Source organism: Acomys russatus, chromosome 31, assembly GCF_903995435.1.
Source record: "Acomys russatus chromosome 31, mAcoRus1.1, whole genome shotgun sequence".
NCBI lineage: Eukaryota > Metazoa > Chordata > Mammalia > Rodentia > Muridae > Acomys > Acomys russatus.
Window position 1 is genome coordinate 11516661 of NC_067167.1, and position 25135 is coordinate 11541795.

The 25135-nt window shown below is 45.0% G+C and overlaps 1 protein-coding gene across 1 annotated transcript in view; it reads right to left on the reverse strand.

Moving 5' to 3' along the window:
- Positions 1 to 3740: 3740 nt before the first annotated feature.
- Dram1 (DNA damage regulated autophagy modulator 1) overlaps positions 3741 to 25135 on the reverse strand; it is a 34462-nt gene continuing 13067 nt past the window's right edge. The window contains exons 3-7 of the mRNA XM_051172637.1: positions 22301 to 22443; positions 18524 to 18701; positions 7035 to 7093; positions 4794 to 4886; positions 3741 to 4159 (exon numbers count right to left, since the gene is read on the reverse strand). Of these exons, the coding sequence (XP_051028594.1) occupies positions 4115 to 4159; positions 4794 to 4886; positions 7035 to 7093; positions 18524 to 18701; positions 22301 to 22443 (518 nt within the window). The 3' untranslated portion in view covers positions 3741 to 4114. The remainder of the gene's footprint in view (positions 4160 to 4793; positions 4887 to 7034; positions 7094 to 18523; positions 18702 to 22300; positions 22444 to 25135) is intronic.

The following is a 25135-nucleotide window of genomic DNA, read 5'->3' on the forward strand; positions in this document are numbered from 1 at the left end:
GACTCACTTTGTAGATCAGGCTGCCCTTGAAATCACAACACACACCTGCCTCTGCCTCCCAAGTGCTGAGATTACAGGCACCCACAGAGAGTTAATTCTTAAAGTAGGTATCTTTAGGGAAAGGAATAAACTGAATAAATGTAGATACCGCAAAGTAAAATGGCTTCTCGGAGCATACGTCATCCAATGTCGGTGTGAGGCTTAAATCAGTAATATATTGTTTACTCAAAACGTTTAAGAGCAAATGATTCAAAGGACTGCCGGTGTACATGACCAAATCTCACTTATCTTGAAATTATTTTCTGCCCACACAGTGACCACCAGCAGGTCACAGAATTGTCGTTGGTAGGACTCCCAGGCTAATTGTATCAGTTGGGAGTCTTGTAGGTTCAAATGTCAGGAACGTAGCTTGAGCTTCGTGGCTCACGCTTGTAACCTCAGTATTTAGGATAAAGGCTTTGTAACCTCAGTATTTAGGATAAAGGAGCAAGGAGGAGCCAAGGCCTTGCCTAGGAAACTAGGTTCAGGCCAGCCTGGGTTATAGCTCTAGATCCTCGCAAATTTTTCTTAAATTTATTCGTGTCAGAGAGCAACAGTCTACTTCTAACTGAAAAAATACAGAGGTGGATTCTGAGGAGCACACAGAATCGCCTGCTGAGAGGCACCTCTGGGCACTCTGGCTTCACCTTACCCAGCTGGCTAGTGTCTCCCTCCACCTTTTCCAAGCATCCACTTTAGAGGTCGCTGCCATCTCCAATATGAGCCTGGGGTTCTGCCGCCCTTCATTTTAGGATGCAAAATCTGCTGGGGGTGACCAAGGGGAGCCAGCAGCTTCCCCTCCAGGGCCTCAGTGCGGTTGCTCTCTTGTGCAACCGACACGATACAGACGCATGACATTCTGGACTTGAGAATGCGAGGCATTTCGGGCCAGACCAAGGGTATGTGTGTGGGGAGACAGCTGGGCTTACCAGCTTGCCAGAATCAGGGAGAGGGAGAGAATGCGGGGACCACTTATCTCCCTCCTACTCCCCTCTCCTCATTCCAGCCCCAAACACCAGACCAGTGTGTCTCCAAAGTGAACAAGAAGACAAAAAAAATGGGAACATGGGACAATGCCACATGTAAAGGGTTGTTAGGAAACTCAAACACAGTTCGGCACTGATGTACTTAATTTGGTTTATAAAATGCAATTTGCAATTTCTGTGGAATCCTCTGTTAGTGTTAAAAGGGGGAAAAACAAAGGGGCTCAGTTGAATAGAAGTCGGGAAAACAGAGACCCGGACTGGAGTCTGTCGCCATCGGGCTGGAGGCTGCTCCTTGCAGGTCGCAGGTCGCTGGGCCACGCTGTGTTAGTTTCCTCATCTGAAAAAAAAAGGGCGGGGGGCTGATAACTGCCTAGTCGACTTTACAGAGGTTGGATAGAAGCATAAGCGCCTTGACTTAAATGTTAATAAAAGGCATATGTGTTACTGAAATGGTGTGCTTACTTTTTTTTTTTTTTTTTAACCTGTCCAAAGCCTTTCTTCTAAAGGAGAGCTTTACTCAGCATCAACCCAGGAGGGCTTGGATGATGCTAACCGTTCCTTCTTCCAAGAGGTAGACTTGTGACCAATCAGAGCATACCCACCCCAGCCACGTGACCTGAACTAACCAATCAGGGCAACATTTCAAATCCACGCCTTTGGTAGACCTGTAAGAGAAGTCTCCTCTCCTCGCCAGAACAGGTTGCAAGCCTGAGGAGGGATTCTAAAAGTCTCCCTATCCAGAGGAAAGGCTACCTGAAAACGCCGACCGAGAAGAAAGCAGGGCAACAGATAAGAGTCCCAACGGTGCCTTTCGGTCCTGCAGACCCCCAACACCAGCTCTGCTCTGTGACCCGACGCCCTCGTCGTTATAGAAAGGGATTTTGGAAGCCTGTAGCTCCAAGAATCTCAACTGATAACCAAATTCTGAAACAGTCTGAGCCTCTACAAAGATGGGCTGGCCATACCCACGTATAGCACTGCAGGAACTAAGAAAACTAGAGGTTTAGGCCACATCTTTATGTTTATGTACGTGCAACAAGAGCTCTTAGCCACCCGAGTCATCTCCCCAGGCCAAGCCACACCCTCACAACAAACGCCCAACAGTCTAGAACCAGCCCAGCTAACTACACTTCATAAATGGCCCCCAGGCGACGATTTATAATATAACAAAGACAAATTACTAAAGAAATATTTTATTTTACTTTCTCGAGTATGAAGACCAAGGGAATACACAGTTGTAGAAATTAAACATAATACCAAAATGGAGGGGGGACGTTAGAAGTCGCATGGAATCTGCAGAATGTGACTTGGGGTGATTTGGGGCCTTCTCAGTTTGCCAAAACAGGTCTAGCCCACGTAACAATCTCTGTGGTATCTGTCCAGAAGAGAGTTGTCACAGAATCATGAAGCCCAAACAACTGAAACGTGTACAGTGCACAAAGCAAAACGGACAACATTACTAGGTGGCACAGACTGGCTGCTGACATCAAAGCAACTAGTGAACCAGAGTAAATAAACCTTTTACGCAGCACCTCAAACACCCCTCGTCACTACTTGATTTGTTCATTTATGCATGTATACACCCAGTATTTATTAAGCACCTATTGTGTGCCAGAAGGCACTGTGTTCAGCCCTAGGTAAGGGCACGTGCTCGGCCCTGAAGGAGGGAGGGCCGGGTCACCGGTGGAAGTGCATGGAGGGCCGGGTCACCGGTGGAAGTGCATTCTGGGAAGTATCCACACTGCTCCTGCTCACAGCAAAGAAGGGTATAGATTCAGTCACCGCGGTTTCCACGGGAAAGGTACCAGCGCCTCTGCCTCTTCAGAATGACACACAGTCACTGTCTTTCTGTTCCAGTATTACCGTGGGGACGCATAGCACCATGAAAACTTCCAGTGGGCTCAGAAATGGTTGTCGGTTTTCACCACAGCAGGCTCAGGGATGTCACCACAGAAGTGGCTGCTGAGGCGCACGGGTGCCCACTCCCCAGGGCTGTCTGTACGGGGCTGCTCTGCCCTTGGCTCGTGCCCTAAGGGCAGCTCTCACTTGCCCAGACTTAGATATGGAACTTGGGGGCGGGGGGGTGTCTTGTCAGCACCTCCAAGGCCACTTCTTCCTCTACAACAGCTGGTGTTTCTTTTGCCTTGGGGAACCGGATGAAAAGGCGGGCTCTCCAGCCTCGCTTAGGCAAGGGCCTGACTCACCTTTCCTGTAGTACCATACAACAGTGGCCTCAGGGCTTTGGAAGGAGCAAATGAACAGCAGCCTGCATCTGGAAGTTTCTCTCCCTTCTCCCTGTCTGGGGTCTGAGTTCTCTGACTGGCTTACCGGGGAAACCGCGAAGGGAGTTTCACTTCTGGGTCAAAGGTGGAAGGCAGTTTTATCATTTCTAAGCTGTCCTGCAATTAGTTCCTGGTAAAGAGAGGTATGGCTCCCTGGGAGAGGCAAATGAGGAAGCTGGATTTTTCAGACCCAGGTCCTTCCATAGTCACTGGTTAATGTGCATAGTAAATTGTTTTGAGGCCTTAACCATAAAAGCATTTTGTTTAATGCACCAAAATTCAGTGTTGATGAATTAACTAAATCTATACCATTAGGGTATATATAGTCACTATGAATTGAATTGTATACATGCTCTTGTGATGAAAACATATGCTGGTCATTGTATTTTTTAAAAAGAAATTTAAAAAAGAATATCCCTGATTTGGCTTTTAAAAAAGAGTACTAAATATTTTTTTCTCTTCATGTATTTTCATAAATCATTCCTATATAAAGTCTAAAGAATCTATATAAAAATAATCCTCCATTTTCTGTTACGCCTCATCTTTTCCGCATATATGAATTTGTTCATATAAAGAGTGCCTTAGGTATAAAAATATTGCTACCGTGCCATCGATGCTATCCACTTGTCTAGGAAAACATACCTTTGTAAATAGACCAACTATTAGGAATTCTTAATGAAATTCAAGTCCTGGATGTGCCACAGATGTGTCCCGATCTGGGTGACATCCAAGCCCGTCCGTCCTCTGTGCCACTTCCAGAAACTGCGTGGTGTGACCTTCACTGGGTGAGACAGGATTCTCGCCCTTTCAAAAGTCATCATTGATTTCTGTGGATATCCTAAGGGTGACGCTCTGCAGAGAAGGGGGGACAGGAACAATTCCAGAATCCACCAGGACATGTCAGAAGCTTTGCCTCTTTAAGAGGTGACCCACCTCCCACCCCAGCCCGCCCCCCACTCCCCACCCTCCCACCCACCACCCATCCTCCATCCCGCTTGTGTGCCTCGCTTGAATCAGGTCCTAAAAGAGCATCTTGGGTTTGTGCATCACTTTAGCCAGTGGCTTGCTTGTCCTAGAAGGTGACAATCTCCTGGTGGTCGAATACACTAAGGTCTTACCAACCCTTGGTCTTGCGAATGTTTTTCTGACAACATTTTTTTTTTTTTTTTTTTTTTTTTTTTTTTTTTACACAGGCATATTTTCTGGGTTTTGGAGCTAGGGAGATCTCCCTGAACACAACCTGGCCTTTGAATGTTTCATTGGTTAAGTGACCTGTTAGAGATGTATCTAACGTGTGTACCCCCCCCCCTTCCTCGGAAACAAGCTATTAATGTTGTATAGTACACAGCCCCCGCCCCCGCCGCCCAGCCGAACACATTATAAGGGTAAAAAGAGAATGTTTCCCAAAATGTAAAAGCTTTTCTAAGTTCTTCCTAACCCTAATCATCACAGCTTCATGTTACACTTAAGTTGATTAAATCCTTACCTGGAAATCTTGGATGAACGTTAGGAAATAGAAAATAAAACCAAAGGCCACGGTCCATTCACAGATGGCGCTCACTACATGATACACGTAGTCCTAGCGGCACAATAGAGAAACAGAGTTTAGCCTAAAAGGGCTCGTGTGAAGGAACTCACCTGAAATACACAATACTCAGAACTGGAGGACAGAGCTGTCCAATGAACGTAAACCGTAACCCTGAGGACACAACAGATGCAACGAAAGCGTTGCAGCCGGAGGTCACGAAACCCGTGTCCCAATGTCTCCTCTTCACATGGAAAGGCTTCGTAGGAATGACAATTTCAGTTTTCACTCTCTCCTTCACGTATGCCATACGTAGTGTGCAGAGAAAGCTCTAATGTGCTACATGGGAGTTCAGGGCAGTGCCTGACTACTGCTCTACCCAGACAACTGGTTTTAAGGGTTCTCAATTGGTGCTGGGACTGATATAGTAAAGGGAAAGCCAGACTCTTAGATGCTCCTATGCTCTTTTTGTCAAGGCCAAGGTCTCTATAGCCCAGACTGGTCCTAAAGTGCTCCTTCTGCATCGGCCTTTGGGGTCCTAGGATCAGAAGCATGAGCCTTCCACCCTGCCTTCCTCCTTTTCACACTTTCAGATAGAAAATGGAAGAAGCTAACAGATTTCCAATCGCCTAAGAAAATGATTAGTTGCGCCCCGCCTAGCCCTCGAGTGCACTTGATTAGTGGTGAAGCACTGCCACCTAGTGGCTGAGGCTTGAAGTACAACTGGGACGACCTCTCGACCACTCAAGACCTTTTGAGTAATTCTTCAAAAGCAGCACTTTTCGAAAATCCTAGCTGGAGCATTCTCTTCTTCAGCATCGTCCCTGTAGCTGTCTTGATGGCTTGCACTGCGTGCCAGAATCTTCTGCGCTTTTTTGAAAACTCTTGCCCTGACCACGCCGTCCCCTCTACACATCACTGTACCCACGCCCTTCCTCTCACCTCTTACCTTCAGCTTCTAATGCAACGTTTTACTGAAACTGCTTTTTGAAAAACACGACTTTCTCGCTGCTCAAATTCAGGACCCTCACTCCTTGGACCGCTTAGCTTCATCTGTCATGGCCACCTTTTTTTTTTTTTTTTTTTTTTTTTTTTTTTTTTTTTTTTTAATGTCCTCCTCTTGGTCTCCGGGATACCGTGTCCTAGTCCATGGTGGGAATTAACTATTGCTTCTGTACGTCCATCACACGCTGTTGGACCTCAGTTCAGAATTGTTCCTACTTTCAAAGTATTATATTCGGCAAAAGACAGCCACGGTCTTTTACCCACTGAACTCCAGGCTTCCTTGGGGTACTCGCATTCCCACAGCTGTCCTTCCTCCCAGCCTTCCCCAGACTCCTGCGGCTGGCTGGGACGCAGTTCATGAGGACCACCTTAGTGGCCCCACGCAGCTCTTGTTCTTCCATGGCCCACGCCTCCTCATCTGGTATTTTTGGCTGAAGACATTCTTCTCTCTGCCCTTGAACCTCAACCACCCCCCCCCCCCCCACCCCCCCACCCCCCCACCCCATTAACCTCTATCATCTACTTTGTGTCCTGAGCATCATCCATTCACTCTGGCCAAACTGACACATACTAGGAAGGCAGGTGGAGCCCCAGACTGACCAGTTTCCCCGAAAATATTCCAATTTACCCGAGTCAGGGTAATAAAGACGACCTTTCGTTTTTAAGAAAACCCAAAACAACAACAAATCCCGCTTTCCCACTACTGCCCAATTGTCCTGATGGTGTCCTCCACTGTGTGTGTGTGTGTACGTGCTGTGTGTTGTGTGTGCGCACATGTGTGCACATTGGTCTCTACCGTCAAAAAACTCTTTCAAACTTCTTTTCTTCTTTGTTTTTTCCTTCTACAGCCAGCCCATACAACTTTTTTTTTTTTTTTTTTTTTTTTTAGTTCCTGCTACTAGATAAAAACATATTTCCTCTAAAATGCCACAGAGCGCCTATTCTAGTCTGTAGACCAGACTAGATCGGCCTTATACTCATAAAGTGCAAAAATTGGCCAATTGCATTTATAATCAAGTTTGCTTCCATACTGTCTTTTGGAGCTTATTATCACACACAGCCGTACGCCCATCCCATGTCACAATGACTCCACATTTTCCAGCCCATCCTGAGAAAGGACAGTGACCCTTCCTAGGATTCATCAGCCACAGTGTCACAGACTGGACATCAGCAACTATAATAAGGGCAAACGGTTACCTTTTCTTTTGGGTTCCATTCCAGCTTGGTTATCGAAATTAGGGAAGCACAGGCAATCACTTATAAAAGAAAAGCTTGTTAAGGAAACGGCAGAAGAAAACTTTACTATTAAGATGACTATTAACATTGCACAGCCTTTAAACACATTTCCACAGTCAAACCAGCCATATGGACATCTTGTGATCTCAGGCCCTCTACCATGACAGTGGCTAAGTTACAACAGGGGTGTACAAACCTTGCCTGGCATGTCTAGGGCCTTAGATTCAGGCCCCAGTACCATTAAAGGAAATACATAAATCAATAAGTTATAGCACAGATGTGCAGTTATTCCTGAGCAATACTCTTCTGGGTGCTGTGGTGGTTTGAAAAGTAACAGTCCCCCATAGGCTCATATATTTGAACGTTTAGTCTCCAGGGAGTGGCACTCTTTGATAGTATTAGAAAGATTAGGAGGTGTGGCCTGGGTGGGCTTTGAGGGTTCCAAAAGTCCACACTCACTTCCCTGGCTTGGTGGCGCACGCCTGTAATCCCAGCACTCTGGAAGGCAGAGGCAGGCGGATCTCTGTGAGTTCGAGGCCAGCCTGGTCTACAAAGTGAGTCCAGGACAGCCAAGGCTACACAGAGTAACCCTGTCCCGAGAAAAAGAAAAAGGGACAACGACAAAACAAGACAAACAAGAAAGCCCACAGCCAAGCCAGTGGTTTTTTCTCTCTTCCAGCCTATGAATCAGGATGTCGCTCTCAACACCACACCTGCCGTCATGCTTCCAGATGCGGTAAGGGACTATACGCCCCTAAAACTGTAAGCCGCCCCAATTAACTGCTTTCCTTTTTAAGGGTTATCACGATCATGGTGTCTCTTCACAGCAACAGAACAGTGGCTACAACACTGGTGTGTGTAGTAAAATTCTAAGCTGTGACAACATCCCATTTCAACCTGAACGCCTCAGGGTGTTTCCCTCGAGCAAGCTGCCTAAAGCTGCCTAATTAGCTGACCCAGGAATCCAGGACAGGTTTTCTTCTTACTAATTCCTGCTACTGAATACAAAACATATTTCCTCTAGAATGCTATTTTCAAGGTAACAGCTTTTGTGAAAAAGTAACATTTCATGTACAAAATATAAGCTGCAAAAGGGCTGGAAAGCTGGCTCAGCTGGCAAGAGCACTGACTGCCCTTGCAGAGGCCCCAAGTTCCAATTTCCAGAACCCACGTCTGTGCGTAACCAACTGTAATTTCAGTTCCAGGGGTCTGGTGCCCTCTTCTGGCTTCTGTGGGCACCACATAAGCTTGGTGCACTGACATACATACATACATGCGAGGCAAACCACCCAGACACATCATAATTTTTAAAAAAGAAAAAAGCTATTTTTCAAATTCAAACCACTACTTTTTAAAAAACAGACTTTCAATGGGTGGTTGGATAGAAGTGGAGCCCCCTCCCTCCTGACTAAGAATTATAGAGCTGAGAGAGATGCCAGGCAGAGGCCCCTGCCTTTCCTGAGCATTACTGCCTCATACTCACACGGGCGGGCCTGAACTTAGAAGGTAAAGAAAAAACTGGCCTCAAACTCAGAGAGATCCACTCCCCAGTGCTGGGATTAAAGACACTATGCCACTGACCAGTGAAAGTCTGTTCTTTTTTAGGGTTTTTGTTGTTTTGTTTTGTTTTGTTTTGTTTTTTTGTGTGTGTGTGGTTTTGTTTTTTGTTTTTTTTGTTTTTTTTTTTTTTGGTTTTTTTTGGTTTTTTGAGACAGGGTTTCTCTGTGTAGCCTTGGCCATCCTGCACTCACTTTGTAGACCAGGCTGGCCTTGAACTCACAGCGATCCGCCTGCCTCTGCCTCCCGAGTGCTGGGATTAAAGGCGTGCGCCACCATGCCTGGCGTTGTTTTTTGTTTTGTGTGTGTGTGTGTTTGTTTTTTGTTTTGTTTTGTTTTTGAGACAGGGTTTCTCTGTGTAGCTCTAGCTGTCCTGGAGACACTCCATAGACCATGCTGGCCTTGAACTCACAGAAATCCGCCTGCCTCTGCCTTCTGAGTGCACCACCACTGCCCAGCAAAAGTCTGTTCCTAATAATACAGGGAATCTATAAAGTGCTGAGCCACAGCCATGTTTTGAGCCTTCTCTGCTGAACTTCAAGGCAGTTCTCGGCCCCTCCCTTCATATTCTGTAGAGCTCAGCTGGTCTCACTTTTCTCAGAACAAAAGCAGCCGGGAGCATAGACGATCCCTTCATCGTCTGATGACACTAACGCTGCTCCTACTCGTTTCGAAGCCTGTTAATTCGCTCATCTATTTGCTCCTCAGTTCCCTCCTCAGCACTCGGTACCACGCTGTCTGTGAGTAGCCGGGGAATCCAGTTAAACAGACTTGGGTCTCACCACTCAGAAATATTAAAGTCCCATCAGACAAAGCCCAGAGAACACGGCGTACTAGGGAGGACAGAGCAGGGAATAGCAATGGCTCAGATGAAGAACCACTAATTTATATGCACTGGCATTGGGGGTGTGGGGGAGGGGGTACATCACAGAATTCAGCTTTATCTGAGTTATGAAATCCGAAGACCTCTCTATAAGAGACACGGAGGGGGGGATGGGGAGAGAGAGAGAACTATAATGTGTAAGTTTAAATTTGCTAGTAGATGGGGCTGGAGAGATAGCTCAGAGGTTAAGAGCACTAGCTGTCCTGCTGAAGGACCCAGGTTCAATTCCCAGCACCACATGGCCGCTCATAACTGTAACTCCAGTTCTGGGGGAATCTGACACCCTCACACAGACATCCATGCAGGCAAAACATCAATGCACGTAATAAATAAATAAATAAATCTTTAAATTTGCTGGTAGCCATGCTTTAAAAAACTAAAAAGGTAAGCTGGGCACAATGGCCCACACCTGTAATCCCAGCACTTGGGGAGGCAGAGGCAGGTGGACCTCTATGAGTTGGCAGCCAGCCAGGTCTACAAAACAAATCCAGCACAGCCAGGGCCACACAGAGAGACCCTGTCTTGAACAACAACCAAAAAACCTAAAAAGATGTTGGAGGTTGGTCTGGTTGCTGCCCAAATGAGCAGACTCACTGTACCCCAAAATGTTTGTTACAACCTTGTTCCTGATTGACCAATAAAAAGCCAACACACCCAGGCAGGGCAAATGGGACAGGTGTAGCTAAGATTCCAGAGCTTGGGGAGACTGACTGAGAGAGATGAGGAGAGACAGGAGGAGTGGAGGCTAAGGGTTAGGTGGAGGAGAAGCACATGGCCAGCATGGGTGGAAGGTTCGACTCAGATGGAGAGTATTAGCATGTACTTGAGATTCTGGATGGCAAAGAGCTTGATAGAAATTATCAGAAGCAGATGGCATGGGATTGGGGCAGGTTATGGGATACCTGTCCCACTATGGGAGGTAGTTTAGCGGATTAATATCTGCCCTGCCCCAGGTGAACCAAGGCTATTTTAAAATATAACAGGTGTCTGTGGTTTTTTGTTTTTGTTTTGACTGATAGCAGGTTAGAAAGTGCCGCTGTAGAGCCAGGCAGTGGTGGCGCACACCTTTAATCCCAACACTTGGGAGGCAGAGTGTGAGGCCAGCCTGGTCTACAAAGCAAATCCAGGACAGTCAAAGCTACACAGAGAAACCCTGTCTCAAAAAACAAAACAACAACAACAAAAAAAGCCACTGTAATAATAATTGTAGGGCTAATAATAAACATTAGGCCCTATTTCTAAATTGACCTCAACATACTGATGATCAGCTAAATTCAAGTATCCACACCATTTTTGTTTTTTCAAGTCATGTTTGTCATAGTTTAACAGGGGGAGTAGCTTCCAGAAAGATAACCAAACTTGTTGTTGTTTGGTTTGGTTTTTGGTTTTTCAAGACAGGGTTTCTCTGTGTAGCCTTGGCTGTTCTGGACTTGCTTTGTAGACCAGGCTAGCCTCGAACTCACAGTGATCCTCTAGCCTCTGCCTCCCAAATGTTGATAAAGTACTTACAAAAACAGTCTAGGATTCAAAATGACAAAAAAATTTCCTTAAAATTTCTACGTAAGTTCCTTTTTCCTAAAAACGAATTATATATCTTGATCTAAAAGATAGATACACATCACTCTTAGGTTTATGAAAGGAGAAATGATGTCACACTGCTCTAAAAAGACCAGCCAATCTCCCTGAAAGTGGGACTTCCATCAGGGAACTGGTGCCAAAGGGCAATTTGGCTTAGGATATGTTCTGTTGGTCAATGTAAGGACCCACGGTTAGGCTGTGAGACAGACATGCAAGCTGCAAGCCTCCCTCAGTCAAAAAGCTTTTGTATGCTGAGTTGAAGTGTCACATTGCCCTGACTGCCAGCTTATCAAAAAAAAAAAAAAAAAGCATTTTCATGGGGGACAGGTGGCAGTCATGCCTGATGCAAAGAAACATGGGACTTACAGGTGACAAAGTACATGCCAGCCTAGTTAGGTCCCAGATGCTCAAAGGCTACAATTCATAGGTTTAAAGGGTGGACATGTCCATCCCCTATGGAAAGTAGGGGTGAGATAAAAATACCCCAAACAAATGTAAACGCCAGGTACAAAATGCCTGGGGTATGCTTAAACTCTAAACTTAAATGGGAGTTTATATAAAGTTTATTTAAAACATAATGCCTTTTCTATTGCTCAGGGCAACAGGCCTGTCTCTAAAAAGGGAAACAGGTAGTGGCCTGGCCTAATCATCAGGTGCCATACAGCCTAGGGAAGGACACTTAGAACTATACAATCTTATTTTGATTTCAATATAATGATTGTATGTCCATTGGTAATGGTGATGTTATTTGTCCTCTTCGAAAGAGGTCAGAATGAACAGACCTAGATGAAAGAGAGACTGCTAACTTAAGTCTATAATTACATGAAATAAAACTGTAGAACAAGCAGGTAACTTATATTGCTAATCCCACTACATGGGAATAGTTCTGAGACCGGCTGAGACATGAATGTCTATGCATGGACAATTCTTCTTGTTGGTTACAGAATACCTGTGACTTATTATTGGATGCCATTCCTCATACGGCATGAATGAAGATTCACATATGTCTTTCTTCTGCTCATACAAAGAGCAGAGAACCAGCCTTGATTGATCTGTGCACACTTCATACTTAAGGCCCGTATAATGCTTATGAGAAATTATATGTTTTTAGAACAAAAGATCATGACATTGAAGCTGGGTCAGACCTGACAGGATCCATCCTCCAGGATGCTGAGATGCTGCTGGCACATCTGTTCCAGTATCCTCTATGGTCCAGCCCCAAGTGCTTTGATGGCAGTTCCTCATCAGAGCCTGCTTCCAGGACAGCTTCGAAAATAGTTGCTGGTCTCAATTGGCCCAGCATTTCAGACTGTCCCAAACAAGATTAATGTTAATGCTAGCTTACTTAACCATTTTTCCAAATTTTATTTGGGTACCCATTAAATCAATGCTCCCCAAATCAGTGAAGAAACAGACTTAAAAAGAGAATGATACCCCATTTACCTTAGGGGGTGAGGGGTTGGGTAGGTTTTTGTCTTCTTGGGCTATGGATGTTTATTGTCATTGGGAGTTGGTTATAAGTTATTACTGGTTTTATTCAGAGAGAAAATGAGGTTGGACTCTGGGATTTCTCTCTTTTCTTTTCCTTTATCTTTCTTTCTTAGGAGTCAGGGAATATAGAAAATATATTCAGGGGGGCGGGCATGGTGGCAGCACGCCTTTAATCTCACCACTCAGGAGGCAGAGACAGGTGGATCTCTGTGAGTTCGAGGCCAGCCTGGTCTACAAAGCGAGTCCGGGACAGCCAAGGCTAACACAGAGAAACCCTGCCTAAAACAAGCAAACAAATAAACAACAACAACAAAAATTTACATATATATTCAACTTAAGGCCTTAATTGTTACTCACAAATAAGGTTATTTTTAATTTCTTGGTATAGAATTTTGTATATTAATCCAAAAGTAAGTTTAATTATGATACATTGGTATAGAATTCAAATTTAAGGCTATCTTTTATACACACACATATATATATATGTCAGGTATTAGTCTATTCTTATCATAGGAATATACATCCTAAATTTAAAAGATGGATTATGTAAAAATAAATAGGTGGACATCAAAAATCTCAGAGACCTACAGAAATCGGTATTTAAAGATGCTTTTTATTACTTTAAGGATTCTTTGACAATGAGACATATGAACTCCTGGAAGTATCCCCAGCCTACCTCAAAGAAGATGATGAGCATTGAAGAACCTCCTTTTGGAGATGGCTTCACACACACACACACACACACACACACACACACACACACACACACCCCACATACTTTAAAAAATAATGATAAAGTATTGGTGATATCATTTTAATGTATAACAATACGCAGAACTATTAGCGTAAGCAGGGTGTAGCACCTCACATCAGCAATTCCAACACTTAGAGGCTAGCATAAGAGAATCAATAGTTTGAAGCTAGCCTGGGCTACACAATGAATTTAAGTCCACTCACACACACACCCCACACCAAAACAAACAAACAAAAAAGGCAAAAGAAGAAAGGGAGAGAACTAATGAGGTCATCTACTCAGCTACATTCCTTTTTTTCTGATCAAGTCTTTGAAATTGAGTGTATGTTTTACGTTTATGAATGATCTCAATCTGGGCTAGCCACATTTCAAGTATGCAAAAGGCCACACGGCTACTGTGATGGAGCAATAGCCCAGGTCTAGAACAGCCCCTCGGGAGGAGGAAAAGGGAAAAGGAGAGGACACCACCATGCCTAGAGGGAAAGTGTGTCACAACCAGACTGGAGGGAACAGGAAGCCTCAGATCGTGTGCCTCAAGAGGCCTGAGAGCACCCTTTCCTCCTTCTCCTTTCCTTCTCTTCTTTTCTTATTTTTTATTTGTTTGTTTTGAACGAGAGCAAGAAGGGTGAGCAGGGTCTTGTTATGGAACTCTGGCTGTCCTGGAACTCACTCTGTAGACCAGGCTGGCCTTGAACTCAAAGATCCACCTGACTCTGCCTCCCAAGCACTGATATTAAAGGAAAAAGGCACCATAACCAGCCTTGTTCTTTCTTTCTTTCTTTCTTTCTTTCTTTCTTTCCTTCCTTCCTTAGGTTTGGACTACTACCAGCATGCCTTGCTTCTGTGAAGTTTTCAAAAGCTTTACAAGTTGAGGCAAGATGGGCCAATACACAGGAGAAATTTAGAAACCTGTTAAGAAATGACTGACCTTACAGCCAGGGGTGGAGGGGGGGGGGGGTGGCGCGCCTGGAATCCCCAGCAGCCAGGAGGCAGAGGCAGGCAGATCTCTGAGAGAAAGAGGCCAGCCCGGTCTAACAGAGTGAGTCCAGGACAGCCAGGGCTACACAGAGAAACCCTGTCTCAAAAGAAAAAGAAAGGAAAGGAATGAGTGAGAGAATGAAGGAACTGGCCTCTCTGTTTTGTCAGGAGTCGGCGAGGCTGTTTCGTGTCATAGAAACATGATGGAGAACCGTGGGCATGTTAAGGAGCCTTTCCGTTCATTCCAGAGAAACGTTCTACTGCAGAAAAGCTTGAGGTCAGAGATTTTTTTTTTTCACGAGGAAGTTTGTTGAATTCATTCAGGTTAGTTTGTTGCAAGTGTGTACCTAACCTGCTTCCATTTTGATCTCTGACCCCTTTGGCTTGGCTAAGAGTATGCCAGGATGGGAAACTGAGGCCAAAGTGTCCCTTTGTGCTTGACTCTGTGGTTTTAGTATCCAGAGCTTTGTTTCTAGGAGTTGGAAAGCAGAGAAACTGCTTACAACACTGCAAATGCCACTTTTTAAAATAGGCTTTATAGTCAACACAAGTTATTGAGTTAAGGAATTATATTTTAATAGAAATTATGAACATCTTTCAAACTTTTTTTTAAAGATTTATTTGTTTTATTATGTATACAGTGCACATTAGATCACATTATAGATGGTCGTGAGCCACCATGTGGTTGCTGGGAATTGAACTCAAGACCTCTGGAAGAACAGACAGTGCTCTTAACCGCTGAGCCATCTCTCCAGTCCCATTTTTTTTGGTTTTTCAAGACAGGGTTTCTTTGTGTAGCCTTGGCTGTCCTGAACTCCCTTTGTAGACCAGGCTGGCCTCAAACTCACTGCAATCCACCTGTCTCTGCCTCCCAAATGCTGGGATTAAATGTGTGCGCCACCAGGCCTGGCTCCTTTCAAACTATTACCAGGACAAGGAAATGGGAGAGGAATTGTCTTAGAACAAAGGCGTGCCATTTGTTGGTGAATTTCCCAGTGTTGGGGTTTAGTTCCTTCCTCCCTGACTGTAATTTTTTTTTAAGTTTTTCAAGACAGGGTTTCTCTGTGTAGCCTTGGCTGCCCTGGAACTCTCTTTAGACCAGGTTGGCCTCGAACTTAGAGCAACCCACCTGCCTCTGCTGAGATTACAAGTGTAAGCCACCACACCTAGCCTCTGACTATAAATTTTATAATTAAAAATTTCCCCAAGACCAGGAGGAGGAAGCCAGCTGGGCGGCACGTGCCTGTAATCCCAGCACTCAGGAGACTGAGACAGAAAGGATTGTCACACATTTGTGGCCAGCCTGGGCTACAGAGTAGCACTCTATCTCAAAAACAGTAAGAAATAAAACCAAGCAAAATTGTGTACTTAGTCTGGCTGGTGTAATGTCTATTTTAGGAGAAAAATGCAGAGCTCAGGTTTAGAAGGACATGGTATGTTCTGAAACTTGACTACCATTTACCATGACTTGGCCTATACTACTTACAAAACAGTGTTTTTTCCCCTTGCAATCTGACATAAGATCAAAAGATGGAAATTTTTCCACTCTTGAAATATCATATCACTTTCATTTTCTTAGTTTAAATGCTTCATTAAAGAAATAAAGGGAGAGCTGGATGGTGATGGCTCACCTTTAATCCCAGCACTCAGGAGGCAGAGGCAGGCAGATTGCTGTGAGTTCGAGGCCAGCCTGGTCTACAAAGTGAGTCCAAGACAGCCAGGACTACACAGAGAAACCCTGTCTCGAAAAACCAAAACAAACAAACAAAATAAACAAACAAACAAAGAATTATGGGCATGCACCACCATTCCCCACCTTCATTTCCTTTCAATGAAAATATATAAACATGATTACTTATTTCATTCATTTTAGAAAATGAAGTGAATTTCATACTGAAAACAAGATCAGTAAGTACAAGGAGGCTAAACGTATTTGGGGTTGACTTGATCATGAATGACAGAATGTTCAAATGAAATCCCTTAGTACAAGTTAGTAAGTCAAATTGCCATGTCCCCAGAGGCATGGAGTCTGGGCTCTTGAGATTCCATGAAGCAATTTCTTTCATTACAGCACCAACATTTGATGTCTTTAAACAAGCACTACAAAAAAAGTTAAATATTTTCACAGGACTTGTGAAACCGGCCCGTGCGACGGAAAGCAAACAGGTTCAAGTACCCCTGTGTTTTTTTCTATCCTCTCCATTCACTCCTTCCCCCCCCCACAAATCCTGTCCACTTTTCTCCTATTTGCTCCTCCTAAGAGTGTAGACACTTCAGGAACAGGGATGAGGAGGGTACACCAAACTTGCAGGAACAGGATGACAAAGATCCTTTGCTTAGCTGAACTACGTAGCCAGGATCCTAAACCTTCTCCACTATAAAGAACACTCTAACTGGAATATACGTATGAAAATATAAGCATAGCCGGACGTAGTGGTGCACGCCTTTAATCCCAGCACTCAGGAGGCAGAGACAGGCGGATCTCTGTGAGTTCGAGGCCAGCCTGGTCTACAAAGGGGGTTCAGGACAGCCAAGGCTACACAGAGAAACCTTGTCTCAAAAAAAAGACGAAAAAATAAAAATAAAATAAATAAGTAAATAAAGATAGAATATAAAATCAATGTAACTAGATCCTGCTTAAGGATAGTCTGGTGGCTTGAGTGAAAAGCGCCCCCCTGGGCTCATCTATTTAAATGCTTGGGTCTCAGTTAGTGGGAAGGATTCGGTGGTGCCGTCTCGCCGGAAGTGTGTCACTGGGGGATGGGCTTTGAAGTTTCAAAAGCCCATGCCATTCCCAGTTACCTCCCTGTGCCTCATCCTTCTGTTTGAGATACAAATTCTCAGCTACTGCTCCAGTGCCCTGTGTACCCGCCTGTCTCCCTGCCTGCCTGTCTGCCTGCCGCCATAATCTCCACACCATGACAGTCATGGACTCTGACCCTCTGAAACAGTAAGCCCCAAATAAACTCTTCTATAAGTTGCCTGGATCACGGTTTTTTGGTTTTGTTTTGTTTTTCCCCCACAACAATAGAAAAGTAACTAAGACCGATATAAACTGTCTCCATCCTACCACCAAACCTTCCTGTGGCTGCTTGAGGCTTGGCCCCAGATCGCAACATTATTGGGGGAGATTCTGGAAACATTTGAGGTTTTTGTTTGTTTGGTTGGTTTGGTTAGTCTTTTTTTCTTTTTTTAATATTTTTTCCTTTAAAGATTTATTTATTATTTATACAGTATTCTGCGCACATGTGTGCCTACCCACCACAAGAAGGTACCAGATCTCATTACAGGTCGTTGTAAGCCACCATGTGGTTGCTGGAAATTGAACTCGGGACCTTCGGAAACCTCTGAGCCATCTCTCCAGCCCTTGGTTTGCTTTTTTGAGACAGAGTTTCTCTGTGTAGCCTTGGCTGTCCTGAACTCGCTTTGTAGACCAGGCTGGCCTCGAACTCATATCGATCCACCTGCCTCTGCCTCAGGAGTTCTGGGATGAAAGGCATGCGCTGCCACCATGCCCCATAATTCTGGAAACTTTTCAGACCCAGGACCTACCTGGACTAAGCAGATTACTGCGGCAGGTCTCTGGGCCCTCCCCCAACCTCCTCTTTCTGTTCCTGTTTCTCTTCCTCCCCCCCCCCCCCCATCTCTTGCCTTCTGTTTCCTGTCCATAATGAACAAATTCAGGCCCCACACGCTCTGATTGCCACACAGTTTTCCGCCTGAGCACAGGAGTCCCAGCAACCATGAAAACAGTAAAGCAAAATAAAGCCTTCCCCACCCCCACCCCCACCCCCCTTGGGTTGTTTGTGCCAGTCTTTTAGTCACAGTGACACCAGGTCTAAACACCAGTTTCCTCATTGTTGGTATGATCTCTGGTACTCTGAGTCCTCCCCACAACCCGCTCCACCCCGACTCCCGCCCCCCTAGGCTGTCTCTTTTCCCTGAAGTGTCTTGTGCAAGAATCCCATCAGGGAAGTTCAGCCACTCCGTGGTTCTCTTCCACCTGGTGACCCCCAGGCTCCCTTCTGGCTAGACTCCCACTTATGCATGCCCCCCGAACTCGGGGAGTCTCTCCCTATCTCCCTACTGCAGGACCCCCCACTTCAGCAGCCCTTAGTCTAACTACAGCTACGGCCCAAAGTAGGCCAATCTTCCTTCTTCCTCGACGTATTTTTTTTTTTTTTAACAATCTACACATGAAAAGGATACTGGGGACGACGGCTGCGCAGGAGACAGTGGAGATGGCCATCCGGACGTGGCACGTGGTGAGGCTGTTCCAGTGGGGACATGATTTGTAGGATATGATAGACTGCAGGAGCGTGTAAACCACACCACAGACGAAAGCCAGAAGGGCTCCACCGTCATGGATGACCGGCATAGCTAACTCCTGCAAAGACCACAGATGGGGGGGGGGGGGTCTTACTGGGGTTGGGGGAGGGGTGCTAACTCACCTCAAGCCACCAGCGCTCATTCGCTCATTATGGGATGCTTTAAGCCAGTGGTTCTCAAGCTCCCTAAGGCTTCCGCCACCCGTAAATACAATTCTACATGTTGTGGTGACCCCCGAACCATAAAATTACTTGTTAAAAAAAAGACTTATTTATTTATTATGTATACAATGTTTTGCCTGAATGTACACCTGCAAGCCAGAAGAGGGCACCAGATTTTATTATAGATGGTTGTGAGCCACTATGTGGTTGCTGGGAATTGAACTCACGACCTTTGGCAGAGCAGGCAGTGTTCTTAACCTCTGAGCCATCTCTCCAGCCCCCATGAAATTATGTTTGTTGCTACTTAATAAATGTAATTTTTGCTACTGTTAGGAACTGTAATGTGAATATCTGTGTTTTCTTATGGTCTTAGGCCAGCGGTGAACCTGTTCCACAATTACTCCAGCACATGAGACTGAAAAAACAAGCCGGGTGTGGTGGCCCACGCCTTTCATCCCAGCACTCCAGAGGCAGAGGCAGGCGGATCTCTGTGAGTTCAAGGCCAGCCTGGGCTACAAAGGGAGTCAAGGATATCCCAGGCTCAAAAAGAAACAACAACAACAAAACAAAAAACAAACAAAATACATGAGATAAGAAAAAGACAGGTGGCACATGCCTTTAATCCCAGAATTTGGGAGGCAAAGGCAGGTGGAGGTCAGCCTGGTCTACAGAGTGAGTTCCAGGACAGCCAGGGCTACACAGAGAAACCTGTCTCAGGAAAAAAAAAAAAAAAAACCCAAGACAAAATAAAACCAAAGCAAACAAAAAAGAACCTTTAATCCCAGCACTTGGGAGGCAGAGGCAGGCGGATCGCTGTGAGTTCGAGGTCAACCTGGTCTACAAAGCAAGTCCAGGATAGTCAAGGCTACACAGAGAAACCCTGTCTCAAAAAACAAACAAAAGAAAGAAAGGAAGAAAGAAAGAAAGAAAAAAAGACAGCATCCACCCTGGAGAAGAATTGGGGTAAGTTTTAGAGCCTGGCTCTTGTAAATTAAAAGTTCTAACTCCACCATGAGACCATGGCCTTAAAATAGAGCCTCTATCTTGGTCTGTAATCATTTCTATCTTAGATGCTTGCAGTGAAAACCATATAATAGCATTTCCTATAAAAATTGCATTTAGAAGACAGGTGAGGCAGCTTAACCTGCATCCTGTAATCCCAGGACTCAAGAGACTGCAGCAGGAGAATCACTGCAAGTACCAGGCACAATTGCATCCACATTCTGCAATGCATCACATTACTTTCTGTAACTAGAATATCTAACATGGGCATTTGGATAAGGGACATTTTTGTTTTAAAATATGTGTGTCCTTTAAGTACATACAGAAATCAGGAAAATAATCACTGATATAAAGAAGAGTGTTTAAGATGAAAATTCTATATTATGTATACCTTTCCACATTAAAAAAAAAATTTAAAAGAACTAAGAGAAACAAATCCCTTTCGTTGCTTGAATGGGAGGTATATTTGGATAAGGGTAAAACAGAAACCAACACATCATCTGCTAATGAGTCACTTTCAGGAATAATCAGAATTCTGGTACTTTCCACTTTCCTTTTTGAACTCGTGGACATCCTGAATTTGAATACTTCCTCCCTCTACCCTGGCCATCTTGACACATGCTTCTGGAGCTAAGCTTGCAAGCTTCGTGGGCTCCCTGGGGACTCTTTACCCTGCCGTGGTCATATTACAAATCTTATGATATTATTCATTGGGAAAGCGATGTGATAAACTGCATGCTACTCTCCCACTGGATAGTGCATGTTTGCATAAATAATCCTCGTCACCCTCCCCTCCTTTCTCATAGCTTCAGAGCCGTGGAGCTGTAAACTGTGCTGTCACTTTTGTCAACCAAGGACTGGTTCTAAGAACCTTTACCATCCCTGGCCTGTGGGTCATCCTGAACATGTCGTACCATATAAAGATGAGGGACCTTTCACCGTAACTGCTGGAAAACAGCCCTGAGTTTCCTGGTGTGATTTGGCATGATGCCCCTTGTTGACAGATAGCGCAGAGACGGTAAATCTGTGGGGGCTCACGAGATGCACGTCATGTCAAACTGACCATGGTCCAGCTCCGGGCTACAGTAGACATCATAAGAGAACACATCCTTTCCCTCCACAGTAGCCCACTAAAGGTGACGCCTACCATCTTTTTGTCAAAACAAGCATCATACAAAGGTCTCCCCTGGGCAGTACAAGGCCTCCTGTAGTAATCCGTCCTGCTCTCCCATGGAGACAACATGGAAGACTGTAGGACCACTTCAGTGGCTATGACTGTTGCAGCCACTAAGTACAGACTGGTGGTGGCTGTTCTGCATCAACTCTTTTGTCCAGTCCTTGCGACAGTCTTCTAAGGTGGGTGCTATCAGTGGTATGAACATGGAGTTCAGTGGATTTTTTCTAAGACATTAAATAGCCTCTCTTTGGTGTCACCTCCACGAACCAAGCCCTTCACCCACAAAAGGGAGGGGATCAGGTGTTTCTCTTTGAATACCAGATGGATCCTGTCCAATGGTAGAGTCGTAAACATTGACTCCGGGGAGAACCCGCTTACAAAACTAAAGCAGCTCTTGCTTCAAACGACATGAATATGAACGGTGAAGCCAGCCACGGTACTTCAGGCCTGCAATCCATGCACTCAGAAGGCTGAGTCAGAAGAGCCCAGCATTAAATAGTTCTCAGCTTAAAAAGTATATGTGCATGTGCATGCATGTGATTAAAATGACTGCCAAGAGTTCCAGGCCAAGCTGGGCCAGATAGAGGATAAAAATCTCTTTTTTTTTTTTTTTTTTTAAAAAGGCAAACAGGGAGCACCACTGAGCCTGTACCACTATTTGAGGTATACAGCCTCATCTTGCAGATATAAACCCATGCTTTCCCAATTCCCAGGCAAGACTAACAATCATATTAAAAATCAATCCAGCCGGGCGTGGTGGCACACGCCTTTAATCCCAGCACTTGGGAGGCAGAGGCAGGTGGATTGCTGTGAGTTCGAGGCCAACCTGGTCTACAAAGCAGGTCCAGGAGAGCCAAGGCTACACAGAGAAACCCTGTCTCGAAAAAAAAAAAAAAAAAATCAATCCAATCTGCCAGGCATGGTGATGCACGCCTTTAGTCCCAGCACTTGGGGAGGCAGAGGCAGGCAGATCTCTGAGAGTTCGAGGCCAGCCTGGTCTACAAAGCGAGTCCAGGACAGCCAAGGCCATACAGAGAAACCCTGTCTCAAAAAATAAATAAATAAGTTAAACCAATCTCAGCACTCGGGAGGCAGAGGCAGGTGGATCACTTTGAGTTAGAGGCCAACCTGGTCCATGAAGTGAGTCCAGGACAGCGAAGGCTACACAGAGAGACCCTGTCTCAGGGAGGGTGGGAAGTCAATCCAATCCTAATCTGTTCACCATCTCATAGCTTTTCGGGACAAGCTGGTTTCTTGCATTCCTGGCTTCTCTGCTCACACTTCCATCCTCCCCCACCCAACACACTCAGGCCATACCTGGAAATTGGCTACGATGCCCATTCCGATACACCCCACCAATCCGAGAACCAATGACACCAAGTTAAAAACAGGGGTGCCGAAGTAGCAGGTCTCGTTCTGCTTCTCCACTATCTTATATCTTGTGTACATCGTAGCTGCACCTGAAAAAAAGAAGTACAGTCTAGTGAAATGTGTTACTTGACTCTTTCAATGGAAGACAAGAACACATGAGTCATTTTTTATTTTGTTTTGTTTTTACAGTTTCGTGTGTGTGTGTGTATGTGTGTGTTTGTGTGTGTGTCTGGGTGTGTCTGGGTGTGTAGCATGAGAACCTAGGTTTGAGTTCTAGCACGAGAAAAGAAAGGAAAAAAAAACCTCACAATTGCAACACATTTTGCTCTTCCCGTTATTCTCTGCCCTATGTAGCAGGCAGATACACGCACGCACACCATCTTGGCTATTTCCATGTGGAGGCCTTGTACGCCATGTGTTGTTTCATGACTTGCTTTTCTCACTTAACAGTGTACCATGAAGATTTCTGAAGCACCACAAAATAAATCTACACTGTCATTTTTAGGAGGTTTCTACACGGTTTGTGAGATTCTATCTTTACTTCACCCCTCTCTTATAAATGGATTTCTCAGCCGGGCATGGTGGCACATGCCTTTAATTCCAGCATTCGGGAGGCAGAGGCAGGTGGATCGCTGTGAGTTCAAGGACAGCCTGGTCTACAAAGTGAGTGCAGGACAGCCAAGGCTACACAGAGAAACTCTGTCTCAAAAAACAAAAAAAAAAAAAAAAAAAAAAAAGATTTCTCCTTCGCTCCCTGGGTTTAAGTGTCAGTGGCGTTAACATGTTCTACACTCCAGAATTCTGTCTACTACTGCAAATATTACACATATTCTTCTGGTCTGTTTGTTTTTGTTTTTCCTTTTAATGTGAAAGGCACACAGCCCTCATTGTGATAAGATGGACTTTATATGAATTGGCACAGTTAAGACCAGACTGGGCAACTCAAAAGAGATCTTATATCTCAACATTTTAAAAAGTAAAAACTTGAGTAAATAAAAAGGAGGCTAAGAGAGGTGTGGGGACACATGGCTGTATTCCCAGCCTTTGGAAGGAGAACTGCAAGTTCTATGAAACCCCTGGGCTACATAACAAATGTAAGCGCACCTGACAGCAAGACCTTATCTGGAAGGGAAAAAGCTAAATATGAATGCTTATCCCAATCTTTTATTCTTTCTTTCTTTCTTTCTTTCTTTTTTTTTTTTTTTTTTTTTTTTTTTTTTTTTTTTTTTTTTTCAAGATAGGATTTCTCTGTGTAGCCCTGGCTGTCCTGGACTTGCTTTGTAGACCAGGCTGGCCTTGAACTCACAGAGATACGCCTGCCTCCGCCTCCCGAGTGCTGGGATTAAAGGCGTGTGCCACCACTGCCTGCTAGGGACTACTTGTTGTAAATAAGCACCTGGAGCCAGGGCGAAGCCCACTGGTAGAATGAGCCCTCGGCATGTGGCCAGTGCTGGGTTCGATCCGACAAAGCCAGAGTAGTTTGTACTTGTCTCAGGTATGACTTTTGTTTGTTTGTTTGGTTGGTTGGTTGTTTTTTGTTTTGTTTTGTTTTAAACTAAACTATACTGAAAATCCATTCCTGGGCTAGAGGGATGGCTCAGCATTTAAGAATGCTTGTTGCAGGTCAAAAGTTTGGTGGCTGGGTGGTGTCCCAGTCCTGCCACACGATGGCCAGTTCAGGGTCCGTAGCCTCCATTCCTAGGGGTCCTCGCTAGGGTCACCCTCATAGATTGAAGGAAGTTTCTAGTGCACTAGGTTTTCCCATCGCCCCCCCCCATTGGCCCCCACCCCATTACAGTCGTCGCTCCGCCCCTCTGAACCTCCCCTCTGTTCCCATCCCAAGTTGCCGTCCTCCACTCGCCCACACTCCCACCCACAAAATCTATTCTCTTTCCCCTCCCCAGACAGAGCCATGCTTCCCCTGCTGGACTGGAGCTGTCCTTGTTACTTCGCCTGTCTGGGTCTGTGGATTGTAGCATGGCTATCCTTTACTTAACAGATAATATCCTCTCATAAGTGAGTACATATCATCTTTGTCTTTCTGGGTCTGGGTTACCTCACTCAGGATGATGTTTGTTTTTTATTTTCCTAGTTCCATTGATTTGTCTGCAAATTTCAGGATGTAATTTTTAACAGCTGTATAATACTCCACAGCCTAAATGGACCATTACCTTTTTTAAAAAATATATTTTATTAGTTTATTCATATTACATCTCAATTGTTATCCCATCCCTTGTATCTTCCCATCCCTCCCTCCCATTTTCCCCTTACACCCCTCTCCTATGACTGTGACTGAGGGGGACCTCCTCCCCCTGTATATGCTCATAGGGTATCAAATCTCTTCTTGGTAGCCTGCTATCCTTCCTCTGAGTGCCACCAGGCCTTCCCATTGAGGGGACGTGGGACTACATTGTCTTTATCCATTCTTCAATTAAAGGACATCTAATTATTTCCGGTTTCTGGTTATTATCTTGTTATGCTGTGTTTGGTTGATGTCCCTGGGGGTGGGGGGAGGGGCGCTGCTCTTTTCTGAAGGGAAATGGAGGAGCAGTGGATCTGGGGGTTGGGAAGGGAAGGTTGGGGCCAGGGGATGGGACTGGGAGGAGTGGAAGGAGAGGAAACTGTGGTCAGGATGTACTGTAAGAGAGAATAAATTTTTAAAAAATTTTTAGTGAAAAAGAATGTTTGTTGCTCTCTCATGGGGACTCAGATTCCAGTGCCCACATTAAGTGACTCACAAATGTTTAATTCTAAGAGACTCCCTCTTCTAGCCTCCAGGCT